The sequence below is a fragment of the Narcine bancroftii genome, chromosome 2, assembly GCF_036971445.1.
Source record: "Narcine bancroftii isolate sNarBan1 chromosome 2, sNarBan1.hap1, whole genome shotgun sequence".
NCBI classification, from domain to species: domain Eukaryota; kingdom Metazoa; phylum Chordata; class Chondrichthyes; order Torpediniformes; family Narcinidae; genus Narcine; species Narcine bancroftii.
In genome coordinates this window covers 147,041,823-147,068,666 of record NC_091470.1, presented here as the reverse complement: position 1 = coordinate 147,068,666, position 26,844 = coordinate 147,041,823, and the positions used below count along the sequence as shown (strand labels likewise).

At 39.1% G+C, this 26,844-nt stretch overlaps 1 protein-coding gene across 3 annotated transcripts in view; it reads right to left on the bottom strand.

The window, feature by feature from the left end:
- Positions 1-26,844, bottom strand: part of pex14 (peroxisomal biogenesis factor 14) — a 213,854-nt gene that overhangs the window by 57,435 nt on the left and 129,575 nt on the right. For all 3 annotated transcript variants that reach the window (XM_069918487.1, XM_069918489.1, XM_069918488.1), the window contains one exon: positions 5,721-5,803. In XM_069918487.1, coding sequence (XP_069774588.1) covers positions 5,721-5,803 — 83 coding nt within the window. The remainder of the gene's footprint in view (positions 1-5,720; positions 5,804-26,844) is intronic.

Below are 26,844 nucleotides of genomic sequence, written 5' to 3'. Positions count from 1 at the left end.
AAAGGGTCTGATCCACGTTGTGAGCCATGAGCGATGCTGGAAAACCAGTTGTGAGGTGAATGCCAGTACAGGGTGGGGGATATTTGTGGCAAGCACCTGGGGAAGACTGTGGTGTTTCACCCATTGTAGACTATAACTTTGCATCTTTTAATACTAGGTGTATCATGCCTGCTTGTTAGCGATAGGTGGCAGGTTTTGTTTTGTCCTCGCGTTTAACTGTGGGAACTGCGAGTAGTAGTGTTGAACTGGGGAAACCACAATTAGCAGTGATCTGTCGGGTGTAGCGAGTATTTGTGTGTAGTTGCCTTGTTAGTGCATGTGAGCGTGTTCCTTGTTGCGAATCTTCCCACCCCCCCACCCACCACCCAGCATGTGAATCAAGACCATCGTTTGTTAATAAACCGTGTCCAGGACTTGTTCCTTCTTGAACCCTTCAAACTTGTTCTCACCATCACAGAACTTCAAGGTATCATCTCCAAACCTGCAGCTGGATCACTGAACTGGAAAATCCCAGACACAAGCTTCTTGAAGATATTTTCTCTATTTTAATCCTATTTGGTCTCTCTGTATATTATATTTCATGTGGCGCACCACTGCTAAAGTCAATTGCACTCAACTTTAGCATGACTTAAAAAGAAAAACCTTAAATAATCAATAAACGTTTATATAGCAAAAATGCAGTCTATTGTTTTCATATGCTCTTTACAATTTGATACCCTTCACAACAAAACAAAGAGGGATTAAATGAGAATCAAGCTTGACATCCAATACTGTTGGGAGGAAAGCAGGTCAATGTAACTACTAGTTGAGCCTCTTAAAATAATTGTTTTTGCTTAATCAGCTTAAAATAAGTCTTACTTTATTCCTGTTTCCAATTATATATAATGCAATTGTGAAGGGCAAGCTATCACAAGACGAGGCTGCAACAATGCACTGTTTGACCACACCCAAAATATAAACCGAGAGAGTACAGAAATGGATAATGAAACAGCTCAAAACAATGCAATATCAAATGTATCACAATGGAAATTAACATTGTCATTGATATTAAATGAGCTTTAACCATTCTGTATGGGCATGGGATCAAAAACCAATTTTCTGGAAGAACTCAGATGGTTAAGCATCATCTGAGAGGGTGGGGGGGGGGGGGGGGGGGGGGGGGGCGGAGAAATTGTTGATGTTTTGGACCATAGCTTTCTCTCTTTGTTCCCTGAGATCCGCTCAAGGTTGCAGGCCAAGGGCGACACCACAAGACCGACTGTAAAAGGTCTGATCCAATTTGTGAGCCGTGGACAACACTGGGGAACCAGCTGTGAGGTACATGGAGGAGAAAAAACTCCAGAGGGTTGTTAACTCGGCCTGTGACATCATGGGCACCATCAAGACACTGTGTCTTAAGAAAGCAGCCTCTATCCTCAAGGACCACCCAGGCCATGCCCTCTTCACTCTGCTACTATCGGGAAAAAAGTACAGGAGCCTGAAGATGAGCACTCAGCGGCACAAGGACAGCTTCTTCCCCTCCGCCATCAGATTCCTGAATCAACAATGAACCACAGTCAATACTTTGACTTTTTCTTGCACTATTTATTTATTTTAATGTGTTTTAAATGAATGTTATTTTAATGTGTTTTAAATGAATGTTTTCCCTGTGACGCTGCTGCAAAACAAGGAATTTCATGACATGGCCATGACAATAAATTCTGATTCAAGCACCTGCAGTCTCTTGTGTTTCCAGCATAAGTGCTGGTTTGGATCTGGTCTATCTGTATTAATACAGATCACTTTAAAATAATCTTTTTTAGGCAGACCCTTGGGATTGAGGATGACTTCTTATTTAGTGGGCTCTGAAGTGACTAAATATGCCAGTGTGGAACACAGAGAGTCTGCACGTAAGGCAGAGGAGGAGGAAAATATGGAAGGTAGTCTGCTCTTCCCATTGTTTGTGCTGTGCTTTCATGTGTTTCTTTTGCTTGGATTTAGGGTCCTCGGAGTCATCCTGAACCCACCACCAGGATCAGGAACAGCTGCTACCCCTCCTCCATCAGACTTCTCAACAATAAACTCAATCAGTGATTACTTTAAAGAACTCTTACTTTTGCACTTGATTGTTTTTTTCCCTCTATTGCACAGTTTGTTTTACATTTCTTTATTTGTTTACATGTGTACGTTGTATACATGTTTTTTTTTGCTCTAAAAGTAAGTGGTAATTCTGCTTGCTCTCAGGAAAAAGAATCCAGGGTTGTATGTGATGTGTATGTACTCCGACAATAAATCTGAAATGGCTACGGGCCAGAGATTTCTTGGAACCAGTTAGAAGGTCACATTTTCTTCAATAAAATTTGAGCACATCCTTGTACACCTGGTAATCTCTTGCCATGAAACTATGGTCTAGCGTGCCTGTTTCAGGTGTTCAGTGTCGGACAGGCAGACGATGCTGTCTCCCTCACAAGAGTCAACTGAGTGCAATTAGGGCCTCACAGCTGTGGAGGTGTCCCTGAGAGAGAGCATTAAAGTTCATTGAATTGTTTAATTGTCATGCTTTCTTTTGTGTGCTATCCAGGCAATTTGACACAAATTTGTTTATTCTGCCCATCTTGCTGATGTTTTTAGAATATTTTGTGGAGACAGTGTTGGTGATCTCTCTTCAATGCTTTGAAGTGTCTGCTATAAACAGCCTTTGAAATATTAGTGGCCATGTCTGGAAGATTGCAGAGTGCCACACTCAAGTGTTTATTGGAGCGGTTCCAAGCATAAATATACAGTCAACACTTGGACAAGATCAACCTGTGCTTTCCCTACACCAGATCTAATTTGCTACAGGTGCGTAGGTGGAATTTTGCTGGGCCTCTTGATTTTGAGGACACGGAGCCTCAGAAGTATGTAGGCTTTAGCTTGTGTGCTGTTGATGCTGCATCTCTGACAATGTCCTGATAGCCTTTGACCAAAGAGGCTGTACCTTTGCTTACGTCAGCATTGTCAAGAAACTCAACAGTTTGTAAACCCTTCTGATGTTCATAGAAATATGATCATGGAATATGACATACAGGCACTGAACACAACTGGAAGCACTCAGAAACAGAGTCAACACCTCAGGTCAAGAACCCTTCATGAGTGGAAAACAGAGAAAACAAGCACGTGTTTCAAGTTGCAGAAAGAGGAGGGGCATAAGGGACTCCTGTGGAATGCTGCAGACCAAAGATGTCAATGTAACAATTTCTTCCACATCGCAAATCTCCATATTCAACAGATCATCCATCCTCATTTTTGCCACCTTCACAGGATTCCACCACTTTTCAGATTTTAAAGGGAACTTTCCCTCTTCAATTGTCAGATCACTGCAACAGCCTCTCCTTTACCCCTTTTGTTGTAACCATCCAGGGATCCATCTGAATTAGCAATTTGACTTCACTCACATATGATCCCTACTTTGGAGAAACCAAAAGGCACCTCAGGTCTCTGATTTGTATTCAGTCCACAAGGATGATGGTAAACTTCTAATCACCTGTTTCTTTCATTCTCCATCCCACTCAATTCTCTACTTGGCCTTTTATATTATGCCAATGTCAGCTCAAGGATCAGCTCCCATCTTCCGGCTGGATATGCTCACAATTCAATATTGAACAATTTTAGGAAACTCTTATTTCGCTTCCTCTTTCCCCGCAGATGCAATTGCACCTTTGCTTCAGTTTTCTTGCATCTTTTAAAGCAAATGTTTTCTGACAACTGTGGCCTGAGCCCTAATGTGGACATACCTGGAGTTCTCTCAGCTTCTGCCTTCTCTGCAACTTTAAACAATTTTCTGGTTCTGATGAACCAAATTTTTTTTTCTCCCATGAATGCTGTTTGACCTGCTGTGTGCTTCCAGTCTATTCTATTTTTATTTTGCATTTCCAGCATTTGTGTTTCTTTTTCTCCAAATAGATAGTCTGCAAAGTCAATTGTAGCAGCCACTGTATAATTATGTCTTTGATGCTAATCAGGCTGGCAGGTTGCAGCAGTCTGATCTGGAAATTCATTGACTGTGACCTTGAATGTGCCTTTTGGTGAAACTACACAAAATATTATATCCTACCATTCAAAATATCGATTGGAATGAACTGCCTCAAGAACCCAATATATTTTTAATGAAAAGATAGTAAAAATTCATTAAGAATTAAATATTCCAGGTACTAAAATGAAAATAGATGTTGATCTCTACAGCTATACATATCAGGTGTAGAGGAAAGCTTCAGTCTCTCACTTGAGGGAGGCAACAATGAAAGTGGCACAGAGAGGGATGTGAAGAATGGAAGGAGGGGTCTTTGCATTATGGGGGGGGTGGGCACGTGGCAGAGAGAGGGAAGCATTGAAACACAAGGGAAAGTGAGAAAAGACTTGAAAAGTGGAATAAAAAGAGAAAAAAAACTGAAAGAATTCGGCAAAATGAATGGAAGACAATTGGAGAGGTAATGAGAGAGGATTAAAATGTACAAACAAGGGAAGCATCAAAACACTGAGTTAGTAAAACATCCAGGCGGTATATATTGAATTTCTAACTTCAGATATCCAGAGAGTCTGATTAAAATAATTGACAATTAAACATAAATGAATCTTTCAGAGTAGTTATTTTTAATAATGAACATTCCACTGCATTTTTAAACTGGAATTTGAGACAAAGCTGATAAAAGAACATTTTAATCAGCTCGATAGCCCATGTACCAACATAACTCCAATTAGATGAGTAAATGAGACCCAAGCAAGAGGCAGTACAGAAATGCTACTTGGGTGGTCGTGCTTTTGGTAGGTATTATAATCTCAGGAATGGCAATAAAGTCTCCATTGTGAGTCTCATTTACCCACTACAATAATTTTCTAAATTGTTACTTACAGATTGGAAAATACAAAATTAAAACTTAAAAGCAAAAGACACCTGTGGTTTGGATCCTTCAAGTAAAGACTAATTTTGTTTTTTTTTTCTGGTTCAAGACTTAGCGATTTTTAATTATGGCTTGTAGTAAAAATACATATTGGATCAGAAGAAAAATGGTCTCGCACTTCTAAACTGACCATCTACTTTGATCAGTGGAATACACGTTCCTTTCATTACTGCAAAACAGTACATGGCACAACAGCTGTCATGGTTTACATTGATATCAGGGCGTCAGTTGTCGACAAGATGAACAAAAAGCTTGTAAGCTACTCAAGGGAGTTCCAAGAATTAATGTCATAGAAACTGGTAAGCAAGTGTTGTCACTTGATATATTTAGTTGTTTGTATTCATACCCAAGTGTTACACAGTAAAATTACAGAGTAAAAAAAAATCGTTACACCAATAGCCTGTTATGTGTTTCCTGTGAATTATGTTTGAGTTGCATTCACACGCCAACTGCAACACAAACCTACTTAGAATTATAGTGAAAAACGTAGATCAAGATCCAACCTTATAAAAGAATTCCCACAAAAGAAATCTTCACCTACTTCAAAGCCAGCTTGGAGCAGAATGTTCCATTCATTATTTTTAACTTGGTCATTGTTCAGGACAGCAGTACAACCAGCAGTATTTCACTCCAGAGCTACACAGCTCAAAATGCTCACTGTCAGAATACTTGACTTGGAATGGCAAACTCAATAAATTGCAACAAAACACAGTTCAACTGGACACAATTTAAAACATGTGAATGCTCTGTTTAAGTCCTGGTAGAAACAACTTATTGTCTTAGTTTTCAAAAGTAGAATTGTACCTTGTATAATTGGTGAAAGCCAAATGCAATCCCAGCCATGATAATTGCCAATGCACCATATTCCCGCCATCTGGAACCGGGACCTGAAAGATATTAAGATAATGCAATAAGCAAATGGCACAGTGAGTGCAATTAGCAATTGACAGAAAAGGAAAACACAAGTTTGCTATCAAAGAATTGTTTTCATCTCATGATATCGGCCTCACTTCAACAGCCTTCAGTTCCAAACTCAAAGTAGCATTATGTTTCAATTAAGAGTAAAAATACTTTTGCACGCAATAACAATTTTAACTGAGACTGAATTTATTTTGCCACATTTTCACTTTCTTACAAACAGCACCGAGTTAAATCGATCGATTGAACTTAGTTAAAAAAAATTATTGCAGTCTTTTTCTAAATGTTCAATTTGGCAATGACCTATCTTGCCAATGGAAGACAAACAATTGATCACTGCTCATTGGATTGATGTGTGCAGCCACACAGACATGCGCACACTAGCATAAACATAATGACAACTGGATCTGTGTATTAACAGTGGATGGAACATTTCTGGATTTATCCAAAATATATTTCAACAATGGGAAGACGTACAAAATTTGGAATCTTCTGCAGAAATAAAACCAGTGATGATTTTCGAGGTAGCATAACATGCATCATAAAATTTCAAAAATAAAATTCATGATTAAAATTTAGAAAATGAAATGGCTGATGGTTTGAAAGAAAATCACACAAAGACTGGTATTTTCAGAGCCTTATCTTTAATCTGTTTCCTTTTTATGATTGAAGTAACTATGGATTGAATTCTACCTTTATAAAGGCAACTGTCGTGTAATGGGAAGGTTGTATCCTGAGGAAACTATCCATAAACATGATTTTTCTGTTACACACTCCCGCTTTTTCCATCAAATCCCATGATATTAATGAAGATATCTTCCTCTCAGATGTTTTTCCTCTCATATTGAGCCATTTTGCCAGTGGTGACAAAGTGATCGACTGCTGTAATTTGACAGCTGAGGCTGACATTAGTCGGGGTGGGGGGGATGTGGCGAACATGACTTGTGGTTATGAAAGGATTTAGGAAAACTAGGATATTTGAGTTTATGGGAAATAGGTGTGTAGGATTTCAGGGAAGCAATGGGTTAAACCAAGTGACCTGGAGTAAGTTGAGTAAAAACCAAGGGATTGTTTGAACCTGTTATAAAGGTGGAAGTACGAAACAAGCTGTCTGCTGAAGTTGTGAATGTGGGCTCAATTTTAACATTTAAGAAAAATCTGGACAGGTACATGGATGGGAGGAGCATGGGTGCAGGTCAGTGGAACTAAGCAGACTAAAAATTTGACACAGACTAGAAGGACCAAAGGGTCAGTTTTCCATGTTGAAATGTTCAATGGTTCTATGTTTACATCTGTTGTGGACATAGCAAAGGAGGGGTTCAGCTGCGACTGACAAATCAATCCAACTGGTGAAGTAAATCACAAAATTCTGTTGACACCGTGGTTAAAGTAAAAACACAAGATGCTGGAGAAACTCAGCGGGTCGAACACTGTCCTTTATGTAGCAAAGGCAAAGATATATAATGAATGTTTCGGCCTTGAGCCTTTCAAAGTATGAAAGTACTTTGATGAAGGGCTCAAGCTTGAAGCGTCAGTTATGTATCTTTTCCTTTGCTGTTTGCCCCCGTATTAAGTGACTAAAAATGAACATTTATGTTTTTTATATTGAATTTGTATGCTTTTTCCGTTCTGAAACATCTCCCAACCTTCCGGGAGTGGTGTTCATACAGGTACACCAAATATCCGTATCACACCGTGAGTTTCAACACAATACCTGAAGTACAGTATTTAAGGAGGCTGGACATCCTATTCATTACCCAGTTGTTCACAGATTGCCTACAGTTCAGTTTAGACTGCAGGCCATCCATGAAAATAACTAAGGGTCAAGGAGGAAAAGTGTTAGAACAGGAATGAGACCTTATTCACGTTCTGATCTTTTTCCACAGATTGTGCCCTGGAAAATTGGGAATAATTTCCTGGCATGTAGCAGCTGTGTAAAAAACATAATTTTGACAAAATTTGTTGTTTCTTTTGCATTTTATGTTTGTTTATTTCTGTTCCCACATAAATCTTGCAAGAGTGAAATTTTTTTGGCTCCTCAAATTTTTGGGTAGTGGTCTGTGAATCGCCATTACCCAAACTGTGGAAGGTGGGTACTTGTTATTTTAATTCAGGCATTGTAAAAGATTAGCACATAGATGGCTAAAAGCATATTCTGAAGTCAGAAAAATTCAGAGCAGAATTAAAAGTTATTTGATCCACCTACCTTACATCTCTTTAAAAATATTAATTTTCATCAGAAAATGTTAACACACAAAGCAAAAAATGTGCAGCAAAGACATGACCAAACAGATATGTATATTGTTAAATATTAATTCCTGAACATAACTAGTGCAACTAGTGCAACTCACAGTGAGTTAATATTTCTATGAAACCGAGATTATAATTCTTGAAGAGACATTTCAAGTAATATGTACCTCATTCTAAACAGAGGATTCAGTAGCTGGTCATTTGTAATTACTGTATATTACAAGTCTAAATCAGAAAAGGCCTCTTGGAAAGTTAAGTGTGGAAACACAATTTAATTGACTCCTTTCTGGGCACAAGGAACTTTGCTTCCTCCTGTCATTTGTTACTTATTTTACTGAATTGGTCAAAAAAAACCATCGAGGCAGTCAGGTTAGCGTAGCCTCTACTCTTTTGTTCAGAAGCCTGTCAACATTTTTCCATACCTTTATGAAGGGCTCAAGCCTGAAAAAAGGACAGTTTGACTTGCTGAGTTTCTCCAGCATTGTGTTTTTACTTCAACCATGGTGCCTACAGATTTTTGTGCTTTATTTCTTACAGTTAGCGTAGTGGTTAATGCAGTGCTGTTTCAGCACCAGTGATGGGCTGTGGTTTCCACCCACTGTTTCCTCCCAGGGGTGTAGGTCAACCAGGTGAAATTAGGTGGCACGGGTTCGTGGGCCGAAATGTTACCGTGCTGTATGTCTAAATTTAAAATTTAAATTTAAATGATGAAATCTTGAGTTCAGCATTGGTATAAAGCACATAATAATGTGCTAATTTAGACATGGAAATTAAAATGATTGTGTCATGACAGTGTACAAGCATCCAAGAATATTTTATTTAACAACAGAAATAACTTAATTTAGATTTGTAAAGGAAATAAAAGTATTTTTCTGAACGAGAGATCAGAAAGCAGCAGAAGGCTAGCCATCATACGGATGGAATGATAAATTAATCTTTCTGCAATGTGTTTTGATCATGGATATTCCAACAGACGGTGGCCTTTTGTCACAGATGCTGTGCTAGGTTCTGTTAACTTCAGTGAATTCTATTTATTAGGCTACCTCATAAGCAATTCTAATAAATTACTCATTCCACACCAGTGTACTGACAGCCTGCTTTAAAACAGGCATAAAAGTTGAATTTTATTAAAATGTAAGCATTTTATATTTAGACATACATAGAGTATGGTAACAGGACCTACCAGCCTGTGCTATCCGAATTCAATTGTAGGTTGTAACCTACAACCCCATTAAGTTTAGAACGGAGGGAGGAAACCAGAGCACCCAAAGGAAACCTGCACAGACACAGGGAGAATGTACAAACTCCTTACAGTCAGTGCCATATACAAACTCGGGTCACTGGCACTGCAACAGCTAACCACGCCACCTGGAATCAGAAGTCACTGGGTTACCGAGCTTTGTCCTGAAGTGAAGACAATAAGGCTTTATGCTATCTGCATTGACAGAAACTTTGAGAAGTTGGTTTAACATAACCACCCTCAAGTAGATATGCACTTCCTTGCAGCAGAAGACTTCTATCCTCCATTTGTCTCCAGCCAACGTGAAGAATTCTCCCCGCTCCTGCAGATTCACTGTGATTTGTTTTTGTTGCATCAGTCATAAAACATGTAGAGAGAATAAAGTCTCACAGGGATGCCACTATCCTATCGGGTCCACACTCGTGATTTGGTCTTTCTCCAAGGAGGTGTCACCTGCAGCTGAAGCTTCTGTTATCCAATTCTAAGGATTTCAACGTCATCTGTTACTTCTGACCCAAAGTAATTCAAAATTACAGAATTTTCCAAAATATACTGAGCCAAATATGAGCCAGAAACCCATCCAAAATTACAAATATTTATCAAGACTCCATGTCAGAAAATGACCAGGTTGTTTATGTACAAATTATGTACAGATTTCAGTCTAAATATCCTCTAGATAAATACATAGACTAAGTGCATTGTTTTATAGATCAGCACCAAATGAAGTCAATTTAATTTGCATAAACCAAGTAGCGCTACCTCTTTATACATTTGAAACGAAAACTGATTGGAATTTCATAAACAGTTGCAGTCCAAGTGTGATTGATAACAAAAGATTTTGCATAATGTTCTGGACTGTCACGATGCAATTGGTTCAATGGGTGGCATTTACCCTTATCGTCAATTGTAAACCTGTTACAGATAGAATAATTACCTCAGATCATGGACAATTCCTGGATACATTACTGCCAATCACAACTGGCTGCAGACTTTTAATAGGGCTTCCTTATTAAGAAGAACTGCTTGGAGTGTTTTGCTCACCATGGGAGGTTTTCAGTTAAGCGGCTTCTACTCTATAACTGCCAAAATTATTTTCTGTGGGTTTCTAATTAGTAACACAAAGCAAATTAGAGAAAAAGGGTGAAACAACAGAGTGTTTCTTCATTTGCATCATTCGATGATCAACTGGAGAATCTTAACCCCATTGTATGTGTTTTATTCCAGTAGAAAGTTCTCCAGGGGTTAACACAGCACTGCATGCTTCCTCCAACAGTGGGCTATTACGTTAATTATGTTTTATGATTATCATAATATAACTACTTTCTTGATTAGAACCTGCAGCTCACAAAAAAATCATAAATATTCATAATCATAAAGAGCTTGCATTGAGAGTCTGAAAACTCCAAGTTATAAATTCGTACACTCAAAGGCAAAAGTACCATGGACTCCAAAGTAGTAACAAAATTTTAGTCTACAATCATTTTGAAAACAAATGTTAATGGCCAAACTTTGACTTTTCAATGCTTACAGCTATTTGAATTAGACTTCGTTTGAATAAAATATTCTACATCGTTATTGATTTGAAGAAACATTGAATCCCAGCATTGATGCACGTTAACCTGGGAATTTGCGCTCAGGGCATTACACAATAAACATACTGTTTCTTGATGTGGTTTCCACTTTATTTAAATTGTTCAAGTAACTAAAATCTAAGTAGAATTCTACTTGATGAGATTAATCTTCGGCAGTTCACAATTCTAAACAATCAATTCAAATGCTCTATCAGTACTCTGTAATCCCACTGTGCTAGCTCGGGTATTGGACCAACCAATAAATGTAGGTATCTTGTTCTTTTTTTTTCATTGTTTTATACTTCTGTTTTCCAGCTCCAAGCCTTTTCCTCTCTGTAACTGGTCAGTTTAATTAAAACATTTGTCGGATAATGTAATTTAACCATATAACCACTTACAGCACAGAACAGGCCAGTTCGGCCCTACTAGTCCATGCCGTAACAAATCCCCACCCTCCTAGTCCCACTGAGCAGCACCCGGTCCATACCCCTCTAGTCCCCTCCTATCCATGTAACGATCCAGTCTTTCCTTAAATGTAACCAATGATCCCGCCTCGACCACGTCTGCCGGAAGCTCATTCCACATCCCCACCACCCTCTGCGTAAAGAAATTTCCCCTCATGTTCCCCTTATAATTTTCCCTCTTCAATCTTAAACCATGTCCTCTAGTTTGAATCTCCCCCTTTCTTAATTGAAAAAGCCTATCCGCATTTACTCTGTCTGTCCCTTTTAAAATCTTAAACACCTCTATCAAGTCCCCTCTCAATCTTCTACACTCCAGAGGAAACAAGCCCCAGTCTGCACAACCTTTCCCTGTAACTCAAGGCAAATTTGGATCACTCAAGCTGTTTTACCCACATCAGCAACTACAACTTTGAATATCCATGAAGACTTCTGATACTTTCCTTTGAAACACTGAATGGTCAGGTTGGAGTTTTGTTTTCTTAAAGTACAAAATGATCAATAAGGTAATTAAAGGAATTTTTTAAAATTAGTTCAAATAATCAAATTGAAAATGCTGTGGCGCTCTTAAACTTTCTTTCATAAGCCATTCCAATCGACTTCTTTCCCCCCTCTTAAATAACATCAACAAGAACTATGAGCAGCATAATTATCCGTACACAAAGTTATCGCACAATTTGTCAAATTAGCTTTAATAACCCTTTGAGGATATCCTGCACACTCTCTGTTCTTTTATTGGATGTGGCGTTTCATTTCGCCCTCTATTTCTACAAAGTTCATTTGAAACACCATTCCTCCCGACCCCATCCTATCAGTACACGATGGAAGTCCTATTCAAACCAAATTGTGGGCAGGAGTCTTTCACAAATATTTTCTCTTTACTTCTATGCCGGAAGCAGAAGAGAAACCTCGTCCAACCTTCCTACTCAATCATCTTAAACTTTGGTGAACGTTCCCCTAAAGGACTTCAATTGAGATAGCAAGCTGGTAAAGGTTTAAAGAAAAGAGCAAGTTTGCATCTGTATGCAGCGGTAATTTTGGCTTTATCTAAATATTTAATTCTATTAGTAACTTCAGGATAGTAAATTTCTACCCTCTGCCCTGAGGCTGGCAGGTAACCCTGGGGCCAAATGAGGAGGAAGGACTTGAAAGAACAGCATGAAAAATCTTGTCCCAGCTGTATATTGCTTTTGTGAGACTGCACCTGGAGCACTGTGTGCAGCCCTGGTCTCTTTATTTAACGATATAGTTATTCTAAAATCACAGGGACATTGCTTGAAGGTTTCATTATTATCACTGAATACTAAATTTAGAATGAAATTCTTTTACATTGTCTCCCTTCATGAAGGGCTCAACCCCAAAACTTTCTGCATCTTTATCTTTACTATATAAAGCACACTGTTTGATCTGCTGAGTTTCTCCAGCATCGTGCTTTGACTTGGTCTCAGAATAACAGGCCAACTGCTTACGTGATGGTGTGCATTTCTCACAATGAACTGTGAATTTTTTGCAATTCTCTACTCTGGTGAACTGTGAGTGTTTCATTCCATCAGTTAATGAAGGGCAGAACATATTTTTGAACGACAGAGGAAGGATCAGGTAGGAAAGTCAAGTTGAGAGCAGAGATTAGATCTTATTTAACTACTTTAAGGCTTACTCCAGCTCCTTTCCTTGTTATACTCTCTGCTGGGTGCAGTCTTCAGACTCTTCTTTGGCTTGGCTTCGCGGACGAAGATTTATGGAGGGGGGTAAAAAGTCCACGTCAGCTGCAGGCTCGTTTGTGGCTGACAAGTCCGATGCGGGACAGGCAGACACGATTGCAGCGGTTGCAAGGGAAAATTGGTTGGTTGGGGTTGGGTGTTGGGTTTTTCCTCCTTTGCCTTTTGTCAGTGAGGTGGGCTCTGCGGTCTTCTTCAAAGGAGGTTGCTGCCCGCCAAACTGTGAGGCGCCAAGATGCAAGGTTTGAGGCGTTATCAGCCCACTGGCGGTGGTCAATGTGGCAGGCACCAAGAGATTTCTTTAGGCAGTCCTTGTACCTTTTCTTTGGTGCACCTCTGTCACGGTGGCCGGTGGAGAGCTCGCCATATAACACAATCTTGGGAAGGCGATGGTCCTCCATTCTGGAGACGTGACCCATCCAGCGCAGCTGGATCTTCAGCAGCGTGGACTCGATGCTGTCGACCTCTGCCATCTCGAGTACTTCGACGTTAGGGGTGTAAGCGCTCCAATGGATGTTGAGGATGGAGCGGAGACAACGCTGGTGGAAGCGTTCTAGGAGCCGTAGGTGGTGCCGGTAGAGGACCCATGATTCGGAGCCGAACAGGAGTGTGGGTATGACAACGGCTCTGTATACGCTTATCTTTGTGAGGTTTTTCAGTTGGTTGTTTTTCCAGGCTCTTTTGTGTAGTCTTCCAAAGGCACTATTTGCCTTGGCGAGTCTGTTGTCTATCTCATTGTCGATCCTTGCATCTGATGAAATGGTGCAGCCGAGATAGGTAAACTGGTTGACCGTTTTGAGTTTTGTTTGCCCGATGGAGATGTGGGGGGGCTGGTAGTCATGGTGGGGAGCTGGCTGATGGAGGACCTCAGTTTTCTTCAGGCTGACTTCCAGGCCAAACATTTTGGCAGTTTCCGCAAAGCAGGACGTCAAGCCTTCGACACCGTGAGCAGGAAAGGGCTTTGGCAAATACTAGAGCGCATCGGATGTCCCCCAAAGTTCCTCAACATGATTATCCAACTGCACGAAAACCAACAAGGTCGGGTCAGATACAGCAATGAGCTCTCTGAACCCTTCTCCATTAACAATGGCGTGAAGCAAGGCTGTGTTCTCGCACCAAACCTCTTTTCAATCTTCTTCAGCATGATGCTGAACCAAGCCATGAAAGACCCCAACAATGAAGACGCTGTTTACATCCGGTACCGCACGGATGGCAGTCTCTTCGATCTGAGGCGCCTGCAAGCTCACACCAAGACACAAGAGAAACTTGTCCGAGAACTACTCTTTGCAGATGATGCCGCTTTAGTTGCCCATTCAGAGCCAGTCTTCAGACTACAGACAAAAGAAATGAAGCTGGCATCCTACTTCATTTCACTCTTAATTACTGAGCACTCCAAGACAACATTGGCCACAAAACAAATCTCAGGCTATTGTCAAAGAATTATAGATAACCTTCCTTTCCCAGTGAAGATGTTTGATTCCAAAGGAAGCCTTCTGTACACCTTTCCATGGCCTCAACTGTTCCACAGTCTCACTGCATTGAACCCTGCAGATTATCATGGACATATCTGCACAAGCACAGTCACATCCCTGTGAGTACAAAAAACACGTAAATGCTGGAGAAACTCAGTAGGTCAAACAGTGCCTTTATGCAGCAAAGGTCTTCACCGACGTTTCGGCCTGAGCCCTTCATTCTGTGAGTTCAAAATTTGCAACGAAATATATTGGGTAGATTAGTTCAGAAATATTTTACATCCAATCAAACATATTGGCAATTCCACCAAAAGACCACCCTGTAGCAATGACAGAGAAGGGGTTATAATTAGTCAGTTTATGAATTATACCAATTTTAAAAAGGCAACTAAATTGGTCTTGAAGCACAAGTATTTTACAAACTGCATTTTGAGATTTCTAATTTAGGACCCATGCTTTGGGTTTAAAAAAAGTCAACATGCCATGAACAGCAGATGATAAATAATTGCAGGCCAGAAAATAAATTTTGTTTCAATTCATGCAGTTTTCTTTTCTGGGTTAATCACAAGAAAATATCACATTCAGCATTTTTCAGGCAATGCAACTGAAGTCAAAAAACCTCTCTTGTCAAAAAGTAGCAATAAAAATAACCAGACAATTCTAAAGAACCTTCTAAAGAATCTCAGTCACTGGGCAGTAAAATTATAAACATCTGCTACAAATATCACTACCTGTCGGATGCTTACACTTTTCAGAATCAGCTATTTAAAATCTTGATTAAAGGATCCTGGTAAATGAAACAGAATTGTGTGTGTATAAGCTGTTTTCAACATAGAAATATCAATCTTCGTCTGCCTGGTAATGTCTAAATTGCTCTTGTATGCCTCCTAGTTGTCAGTTTCACATTAGTATCTGTAAGGGCTTGACTGCAGGCTCCCTGATTTTACATTTGCAGACTTACAAGAGTCAAATAAAAATGATTTTGCCTTGATTATCTGAACATGGTTTATTTCTGAGTTTCTTCCACTTTTTTGAGCATTTCCCAAGTCATGTAAGGGGTCTGATCAGATGAGGTACAACCTAATGTTTGAATCTTACCTTCACCCATCTTTCCTCAATCTTACAATCTGCTTCTCAGATTCATTAATGCCCACCTAGACTTTCTCAAGGATCTGCTTTGTTTTTCAGTAGGTAAGATACCATTTAGATAAACGATCGTATCTGGTAGACTTGGGATCACACTATCACTTGTTCTTTGAAAAATGCCTGGAGTTAATGCTCTCCCAAAAAAATATGCTATATTAAAACAGTCCATGGTGACTATTTATCATAAAGTATTTCTAGAATACTTCTATTACTCAATTTGCTGATAAGCATGTCAAAAGGTTGTGGAGTTCTTTTTTTCTCTCTTGCTGAGAAAACAAATCTTGAGAGACAATAGATTTGGCTTGCTTTAATGGTCACCTTGTATAACCAGGCAGCACGGTTAGCACAATATTATTACAATGCTAGTGACCCAGGCTTGAATCCGGCACCCTCTGTAAGGAGTTTGTATGTTCTCCCCGTGTCTGCAAAGATTTTCCCCAGGTGCTCTGGCTTCCTCCCACCATTCAAACATATGGGATTGTAGGTTAATTTAGGTATCATTGGACAGCATGAGTTTAAATAGCTAGAATTGGCTTCTACCATGCTGAAAATAAAATATAAAAAAATTTAAAATTATTGATATTTGCTTCCAGAAGTCCAGCGCTAATCTCTTCCTTCATATTTTCAAATAACCCAGTGCAACAATCAAGTAAATGTTGGCATGTAAGACTTTAAGTGCTTCCAATTTCATCATGAAATTCCTTCAGGTATTTGTCAAGTGCAACTGATCCCTCCAAAACCAGTTTAAATTTTCATGGCCAATCCTGGCTCTGGAAATATAAGAGGGAACTATGCTTGGCATTCACCATTTTCCACTCTAATTCCACACATTCCGACCACTGTGATATTTTCCCCATTGCAGAAACACAGCAGATGACTCCCTGAGCTTCACAGTCCCTTCTAGTTTTTTTGTTTTTTTTTAATTTTTCACACTATGAACCATATTGACCAAAATACACCTAAACATTTCCCTCTTGAATATACATTTTCTCCCCTTTCTCTCCCCTCCCTTCCCTCCCTCCTTCCCACCCCCTCCCCACCCACTCAACTTTCAACATATGATACATTAAACCCATTAAACAATGTCATCACACAATAAAAATAAAGAAGAAAATTGTGTCATCTACTTTTACACACTGGGTCAGTTCATTTCGCGTCTTCTTCTCATTCTGTCATTTTAGGTGGTGGAGGTCCGCCGTAGGACTTCTCTGTTGTGTTCCATGTACAGTTCCCAAATTTGTTCAAATACTGTGATGTTATTTCTTAAATTATATGTTATTTTTTTCCAATGGAATACATTTATTCATTTCTATGTACCATTGCTATATTCTCAGGCTATCTTCTGATTTCCAGGTTACACAGGCTATACACCACGCCCCAAAAGTTAAATAAATGGGACCCATCAGTATCAGACAGATGTTTTTGCTCTAAGAAGGAAACAGGAACAACAGTACATGCAATTTGGGCATGTGAGAAAGTGGAAAAGTTTTGGGAAGATCTAAATCAGGTATTAAATAAAATCACAAAAAGCAACATACCAAAGAAACCAGAGATCTTTCTTCTAAGTAATACAAGAACTTGGCCTCGATTTGGATGGAGAACAAAAAAGATTTATTATGATAGTCTTAGCTGTAGCAAAAAAATGTACAGTTGATGCTTAAATTCTGCACTTGTATCATCAATTCCCAATGAAGCTCTCTCTTGCTTCAAAATACACTGATCCAGGTCGAGTACCCCTTATCCAAAATGCTTAGGACCAGAGAGTTTCAGATTTTGGAATAATGTGTACAGGGTAACTAAGCAGCACAGAAATATCAGCAGAATCCCTATACCAGCTGTTAAACAACAGCAGGCTTTCAGTCTCCACCTACGATACTGTGTTTTGATCAAAAGGTTACACACTACACTTTTTTTTCCAACACAGTAATGTTGCTGGTCATGTTACACTCAAACATGGCATTTTAGGTGGAGATGAATTTCAGATTTCACATGAAAATAATGTTTTGTACTTACCAAAAAAAAACTTAATCTCTCCTTACAAAAGAAGGTAAATGCAGCACCAAATACTAGAAATTCTGCGGGACGGCTTTTTCAAAATGTTTCCTCTAGAGTCATCACCGTCAGTAACAAACTGGCGGCAACAGAGCCCCACGTGGGCAAGTGAGACCAGATATGGAATTTTCCACCTGTGGCACTATGTCGGCAGCCAAGAGGTTTCTGATTTTGGAGCATTTTGGATTTTCGGATAAGGGGTACTCAACCTGAGTATAAACATCTTCAGGTACTTGGGAACAATTATTGCAGTCTGTTTAAGGCCTCACCATCCTCACCTAATCCATGCGAGTATATGGTTCATCACTCTTCCCACTAGGATCTGCATTGCTTGGTGACTTGAGTTTCCTTAGTCTTGGTTTACCTTATTCTAAACTGCTTTAATGGGGTCACATCCACTTTCAAAATTTTATAATTACGATAATATAGGAAATGCAGAATCCAATTTGAGTATATCAAACATCAATATACAGAAGTGTGACAATGCAACTGGATAATCTTGCCATTGACATTTTGATCACAATATAAATGAATATTGCCCTCTGTATATCTAATGACATATCTGTTCAGAGAGTAAGTGGTCTAAATCTGCAAATAATGAAAGCAGTTTAGTAATGCAGTAATTAAATGACCACTCGCATTCAAGTTGTGTGAATTTCTGTATTTGCAGCGCATAGAACCTCTGGGTGAAAATCTCTGGGTCAAATAGCAAGAAATTTGGTGCACCAGGCTATTTGGTGTCAATAAATGTTCCAGTCCAGCTAACAGACCTTCACCCCATCATTCTGGGCTGGAGTCAACAGTTACAGAGATGAAAGGCAGTTTATAAAACTCATAAGAAAAAGTCACATTTGAACAGCTGTTAAGAACCTTCACCAATAAAAAGGAAAAACTTTTTTTAAAGTTGCTGGCATGAACAAAACAAGCTATTTTCTTTCTATTTAGCAATTGCATATAATGAACCAAATTAACAGATAACTGCTAAAACAAAGAAACGCATTTACAGAGGGAATTGGAAACAGTTCACAAAAATATTTTGCCCAATGCCAAAGACTACTTCTCTGGTACTGTTATAGTTTTGTAGCTGCAAGCAGGCTTTGATGGGAATAGATGAAATAATCAAATATTGTTACAAGTCTACATATTAATATGAGTATTCTAACATCATTTTGGTACAACTTAAAGCAATCTTGCCTCGCGGTTCAGAGGTTGTGAATTCAAAACCCTCCTCTAGATGCAAATCATGTTAAGAATTGCTGTCATTTCGAGCTGATATTATGTCAAGATCCAGTTAGCAATAACTAACATTCTATCCTCGTTTACTGAGGTTAAAAAGATCAAACCACATCTCACATGTTTGCTGCTTGTAACTAAAAAAAAACGGAGGGCGTTTTCAGTCAAGTAGTTAGCTTCAAAGAGTTTTGAGACATACCAAACATCTCCGTTAGAACACAAGATGGCCACAAATTGTCATAAAGTCCCTTAATGGTTATGGACAAGCTGATTTTTGGCCTTCATCCTATTTTTCACTTCAATTTCCAAAACCTCTGTTCTCACATAGTTCAAAAATGTATCAGCCCTGAAAATACTTTGACTCAATAGCTAAAATTCTGAGGAATAAAAAATTCTAAAGATTCTCAATGGAGAAGAAATTCTTCTTCATTTTAGTCATATTTTGAATCTGTACCCTGACCTGCTTAACTGAAAGAAATACTCACAATATCTACCATGTCAAATTCTTCTGTGATTTTCGGTTTGAATGAGATACTGTTTCAATGCCCCACCTTCCTTCCTACATTGATGTCCTTACAAAATGATACATAATTCAGATTGTTCCAAAGTACTTTTCAATCAATGAATACCTTTGAAAGCATGGTCACTTTGCAATCTAAGAAATATGACGTTATAACCATATAACCATTTACGGAGCGGAAACAGGCCATGTTGGCCTTTCGAGTCCGCAATGCAGGTGGAATCAGATAATAGCAAAACTATGAGCAAACAGATTGGCTGTCTGTGTACCAAAAATAGTAAAACTTGACAAAACTGGATTTATTAAGAAAAGACAAACAATGGACAATATCTCTAAGTTCATTAACTTAATCCATGCAGTACAAGGAAAGAAGACTCCAACAGTGGCGGTTGATTTTGACGCAGAGAAAGCCATTGACAGGGTAGAATGGAATTATTTATTTAAAGTACTACAGCGGTTCAACCTACCAGAGAAACATATTAATTGGATTAAAGCATTATATAAGTTATATTAAATAAAAAGCAGCAGTCTGCCATTCAACACCCCTTGGCTGCTCTAGCATTCAACAATATCATGGATTAAATGTCAGTGTTCTTGTCAGTTTGAGCAGAAGTAGACCATCCGGCCCATTGAGATGCTCCACCATTCAACGTGGTCATGGTTGATCTGATGATTGGCTCATCTCTACCTACCTGCCTATTCCTCATATCCCTTAATTCCCTACTATGCAGAGATCTATCCAACCTTGTCTAAATATATTTAATGAGGTCGCCTCCACTGCTTCAACATATGAATCCTACATCTCTTGATTCCCTTAATGGATAAAAATGTCAGTTTCTATTCTTGAATAGACTCACTGGCGGAGTCTCTACAATACTTTTCAATCAAAAATTCCATATATCCACCAGTATTTTGCTAAACAAATTTCTTCCCATCTCACTTTCAAGTGGCCTACCCCTCATGTTGAGACTGTGACCTACAGTTCAATTCACCTCAATCAGAGGAAACATCATTCCTGCATCCACAGGTTCTGGAATAACATCATTGATCACCTCGGCTCTGTCCGCAGCAATAGCGTGGAGTAAAAGTGGCCACCCAATTCAATTCTCATGCACTTTTAGACTGAGAGAGACCATCCGCAAATTGGAGGAACAACACCTTATCTTCCGACTGGGCACCCTTCAACCAGATGCCATTAACATCGACATCTCCGGCTTCCATTAAACCCCTCCCCCCCTCTTCTTCTCTCGCCACCCAGCCTTTCCCCAGATCTAGTCTCTCTCTCTCTTCCTTTTTCCCTCTGTCTCCTTTCAGAGCCAAAATCAATTCTCACCTCCCCTCTTATCATAGCCAATTAACACCTTTTGTTGGCCTGGACACCTCCTCCAGTAGTCAGCTTGTCTTCAATCTGGTGCCTTCCTGTTCTTTGCTTATTCCTTGAAGAAGGGCTCAGGCTGAGTTCCCCATCATTTCTGTGTGTTTTTACTACAATCACATCTGCAGACTTTCGTATTTCGCTCTGTGATAACTTTGGGTGGTTCAGTAAAACATTTCTCATTCTTCTATACTCAGAGAGGATAGGTTGTTCTGCTCAACCTCTCCTCAGCAGACAAGCCCTCAATCCCAGGAATCACGCTCTCCAATTCAAACAGACGAAGCAGGATATAGAGCATCAGTGATCATTTAAATATCAGTCAGTGGAAGGTGGTGTGGGGGGGCAGTAGAGCACTGGAGGTGGCTGGATCTCTGCTGCTTCAAATCTCCATAAACAAACAATGCCAAAATCAATTTTAAGCTTGTCAAATTTGTAGAAGACACTAAAATAGAAAGAGCAGCAGAGCGGAGAATACAGTTAATCATTTGCAGAAGCTCTTAGGTTATGCAAATGGTCAGACAAATAGCTAATGAGATTCAATAATGAATGTAAAGTACTACACAGTGAAGGGAAAAATGTGTGGTAGAAGTACAGTACCAGTGAATGGAATTAGCAAAGAGATTCAGATGGGATCCTGGGTGGAGAAATATTTTACTGTCAACAGCTGGACTCTAACTGGCAAAGCAGTTAAAAAAGCAAATTAATCGCTAGTATGTGTAGTAAATATAAAGCCGTTTATGGCAATAGTTTATAATCTAGTGGTTATTCCCATTGCAGCGTGCTGTTTTAGGTTAGCTCAGTATAAATGGCTTGAATGCATTGAGATCCCATAGAGAAATAGCATAAGAAGCAGGAGGAGGTGGTCATCTCGCAATCTTTACTTTATTCCTACATTCACTGAGATTGAGGCTGTTCCAATCTTGGCCTACTCCACTTTTTAAAAAAAAACTCCTTCCTATCCCTCGACTCTTCTGTGGTCCTTGTGTCTCAATCTCCACCGAATCAACCCCACAGCTCTCCGAGTCAGGAGGCAAGGGCATCAGAGAAGAAGATCCTCCTCATCCCCATCTTAAATGAGCAACTCTTTTTCTGAAACTATACCCCTTAATTCTAGATACTCCAAGTGGGGAAAACATCCTCCAGCATTGAGAAAAGCAAAAATAAATTAAAAATGTAAAAGCAACAAGGTATAAGCAAAGATTACAGCAACCTCTAAGAAGAGAAAGTTGGATGGTACTTACAGATACAGAAAGTTTAAAAAAAGTTTAGGTTAAGTATTTGTGAAATATTACTTCTGAGTGAATGAGATCATCGTTAATGAAACATAAATTTAACAAAGGTAACTGCATACTTTTTATTAAGGAAAACTCAAATTCTGAGACTTTTGTCTTTAAGGATTTAAAACTTTGTTTCAGGACAATATGTAAATAACTCTCTGATCTCTAACCACAACTTCTTTAAATCGAGAATGTGTGCCAAAACAAAGATAGATTCTTCACACCTTTTAAAGGATCAGCAATATTTAAGCTTGAAATGCATTAATTTTGGTATTTCAATTGATCAGTGAAAGAGGTTTTATTCATCTTAAGGCAGTTACAATTATGGATCATTTACCAAAGATCACCATGCTGCAAATTTTGGTCAGCAGGAAAGATGTTGCAGAGACGACTTACACGGGCCTTGTCTGGACTCGTGGGAATATTGGGAAGGGGGGGGGGGGGGGGGGAGGGAATTATGTGCTGAGCTGCAGGGAGAGGTTGATCAAACTAGGGCTTTATTCCTTGGAGCAGAGGAATATGAAGCGCAATCTCATAGAGGTGTATAAATCATGAGAGGAATAGATCTGGTGAGCTCGGATTTTTGCCCAGAGGAGGAGAAAGAGTAACCAGAGGATAAAGGATCAAGGTGAGATTTAACAGGAACCTGAAGTGTAACCTTTTACATAGAGGATGGTGAGTGTATGGTGGAGCGGGCTGCCAGAGGAGGTGGTAGAGGTAGGAACGGGTTGCCAGAGGAGGTGGTAGAGGTAGGTACTATTGTAACGTTTAAGGAGAAATTGGACAGATAGAGTGAGTTAGAGGGATATGGGACAAATGCAGGCAGGTGGGGCTAGACTGGGGGGAATATTTTGGTCTCCGTGAGCAAGTTGGGCCAATAGGCCTGTCTCTATACTGTATGACAGCTATGTATAGCTTGATTACTTAACCAGAGTACAGTTTACTTTTTCATGAACGTCTGCATACAAAAGAAGGGGGGAAAACTGCTCAGGAGCACTGCTGTTTGAATTTTACACAATAAAACATGGGTCATCTTCCCTCTATCATTTGAATTTAAAATATCACTCTGAGCAAACTCTCTGAAGGAAATGAGAAATATTCCAATCCAATTTCAGTGCCAATAACATGAATAAATTATTGAACTCATGTAGACAAATGTGTTGGTTAAACATTCAGACCAAAGCAAAGACATTGAAAAAAGATATTTTATTGTATCTGAATTCTAAGAAATCAACATTAATTCAACCTCAACATACAAACGAGGAAGTTAATACTGATGGAACAGATACGAAAAACATTCTGTTCAAGATACCAGCATTTCACAGTACCAAGAGATGATCAGGAGAGATGCTTTGAAACATAGAATACACCTTTTCCAATTGCTGCATTATAATCACCAGGAATTCAACAAAGCAGAATTTTACATTCTGAATTCATCCCTTGCAAAATTAATTCCCACAAAACAAACTTAGCCATCCCAAATAAAGTTGAATCCAGTCAGGCAGTGGTTCACCAGCATCGAGTAAAATTCAAAATGGGCAATAAATGCAACAGATTCCCAAGTGTTGTATGTCATGTAGGACTAGATGTTAATATTCCTTATTGCCCTCATGAGACTCTGCGGGGTAGCCAAGTGAGTGGTGGGTGATCAAGTGGGTGCCCTCCTTCCTCAGTGTTTCGCTGATAGACTCACGACATCTCCAGAGGGTTCAGCAGTGAATCTCGGCATCCTGGGCTCGCCCTCTAGGTGCCATTCACTCACTTAGGGACCCAGATAGAATCCTTTCTCCTCACCCAGAGCCACTGACTACCCTTTTCAGCACAGACTATCTCTGTTGTAATTGGCAGGTCTTCTTGGTTCAAGAGAGCATTTCCCTGTGTACGAACTCAAAAATATACAAGCTGGAGATGAAGGGAACTTTCTCACATACATCTTGAACTTGCTCATCTTTGACATATGCTGATTAAAAAGTTGTTTTAGTGATCTGTCCATTATTATGATAACACCTTACATATTTAGCTTGATCAAAACTGAAGCAAAGGGATCATTCAGTTTATGAACATACATCCAGCGCCAACTTACTAGGGACATTCTACCCAAATATCTGCTGCTCATCACCTGTAGCATACTCAGCATCAAGAGTGCCAAGGGGTACCCCAACCAAGCCCGTCCTACACTTCTTTGACTGATCTTCACAATAGTTCCACACGTTTGGCATTCCAACATCTTTCACCCAGGGCTTAGGTGAACCAAAACATTCTCCTACTCTCTGATCTGGGGACTGAATTTAGTTTGAGAAAATTAAATCCTGACTGAATAAAAGTCATTGATATTTAAGCGGTCAGAATATTTTCCGAGAGATTCAGGAATCTTATGAGCGCTAGATTGGGATTTGGCTGGTTTGGACAGAAGTTAAGTAAATAATTACTGATATCCAATACAAGACAGGCAACTCTACAATATAACCATTCAAAAACTATTAGCTCCCACAATAAATAGACCGATCTGCATAAACAAAACAAATGGAAGACCCACTTCATGAAATTGCAAATCTGTCAAAATGCAGAAAGCTCATGAGAAAATCTAAATGATTGTTCCCTGGAGAGTGATTTCCTCTTCTTGTAAGGTGGAAATGTCTGTTTTTATGTGTAGGTTAACAATAAAAAGAGTGAGAATTCATGAAGCAATTTTAAACTAACATACATGGAGACTTTGGTGGGATATTGTATCAAGATGTGTATCAGGAACACACTTCAGATTTGCTCATTTAGCTTTTGTTTTACATCACTATGATTTAAAAAATTGCACTTTCATTTCAGGATCGTTAACAATATATATGTAAAATATGTCTTAGGAGTTTTGTAAATACCTGATGTCAGTGTAAGTACATCTGTATTTTTTCAAATACAGAAAATGAAACTGGGTAATGTGGCTAGGATCGTAGATTTAGATCAGAGCTTACCTGGACCTGTTCTACTCAGATACTAATTTAATATAGACATACTGATATGGTTACAACATTGTTAAGAACAAATTTTCTGAGTGCTTCATTCTCAGGTAAACCATATGTTTTACCCCTGTTTCTAAACTTCAAGCACTTTTATCCTTCGTTGGCCAAAGATTGCATTGGCACACTGAAGGTGGTGAATTTCATCAACGTTTGCCTTCACTGAGTTCTTGAGATACAGGAAATGTTCCAAGTTTTCCGCGCTTTCACTGGGAACTTTTATAAATTATAAGTGTTTCCTCACTGATCTACATTACAAAGTGTGAAATTAAGGAGTAGATGATAAATAAATCCGTGATGGGAAACGTCCAGATAAATACAAAGGTGCATGACATCTTACTCTACCTATTAGCAATATTAAAGCAACATCAAATACTTGCAATGTTCTTAAAGATAGCAACAGCTGTATAAAGTTGAGTAGCTTCATCATAAGTGGTACGAGCTAAAGATACATTTGAAAAATTAAATTATAGGACATCTGGGGGCATCATTTGATAGGATTAATCCAGAGCAACTAGAAACTCTTTAATATTTCAGTCCTGTTTGGTCTTGTGGAGTACTTGGTCCCAATACGAGCTTATTGAACAGGTGCAGTAACAGAAACCCCGAACAACATTTTGGAACATCTGTTAAACAACTTTTTCTCAACACTGCCAAGAGAACATCTCCAATCCATTAGAGCCTCATCAGGACAAAGAAAAAAAAAGCATAACTGTTGCAGGGGTTCCCATGCAACTGACATTTAGTAGCACATGTGTTTATATTTGTTAAAAGCAGAATGTAATAGACACCAAGGACTTGAATGAAGCTTCATAGACTGAGGTTTTATGACAAGAATAACCATGAAGTAACAAAATTAACTAGGGAATTGTTGAGGGAGATAGCTTGGATGCAATAATGGGGAGGTTAAATAAGCAGTTAAGGAGAGTATAAAAGTGGATTATGCCAAGAAGACTTACACAAGAATGGGAGGAGGCTCAAGTAAAGCCAACACAGGTCCTAAAGGGCTGCTTCTATGTAGTGAACTAATGTTACTTTCATTTGTCAGTTGATCTGCTTTAGCCTGCATGATTATATTGCTCTAATAATGCTGTTGGGCTGGGAATTCCAATACTCAGATATTGTGATGAACACAAAATGACTAAATCCTTCCAAGTTGCAACTGAAGAATTTGCAAGTGGTAGCGAACCTACCTTGTCATTCAAGATGATAATTTCTGTAGGCGTGTGCATTTTGATGAAGCTTTTATAAGCTGGTACAGAAGATGGCGCAGATAATTATTGCCATTGGTCAATGGGTGGCCAATCAAGTGGCTGCTTTTTCTTGGATTACATTGACCTTTTTCAATATCATTGGAGCTGCACTCCTTCAGATAAGTATTTTAACCAATTCTAGTGTGAGCTCTGTAGAGAGTGGAAGGGCCATGGGGAGTCAAACAGAATAGCAAGCCTCCAACCCGTAACGTACTTTGATTTAGTGATTGACAGGCATCTTGGTCATAAGCAAGAAATTACAGTTTGGAATATTTTGACTTGAAGTAAAGTTACTTTGTCCATTCCACTCTCTAAACCTCTGGAAAAACCCATGTTGTAGAGCAGGGGTGTCAAACTCAAATTCACAGAGGGCCAAAATTAAAAACTTGGACTAAGTCATGGGCCAAACTAAATATTTATTGAAAATTTTCAAC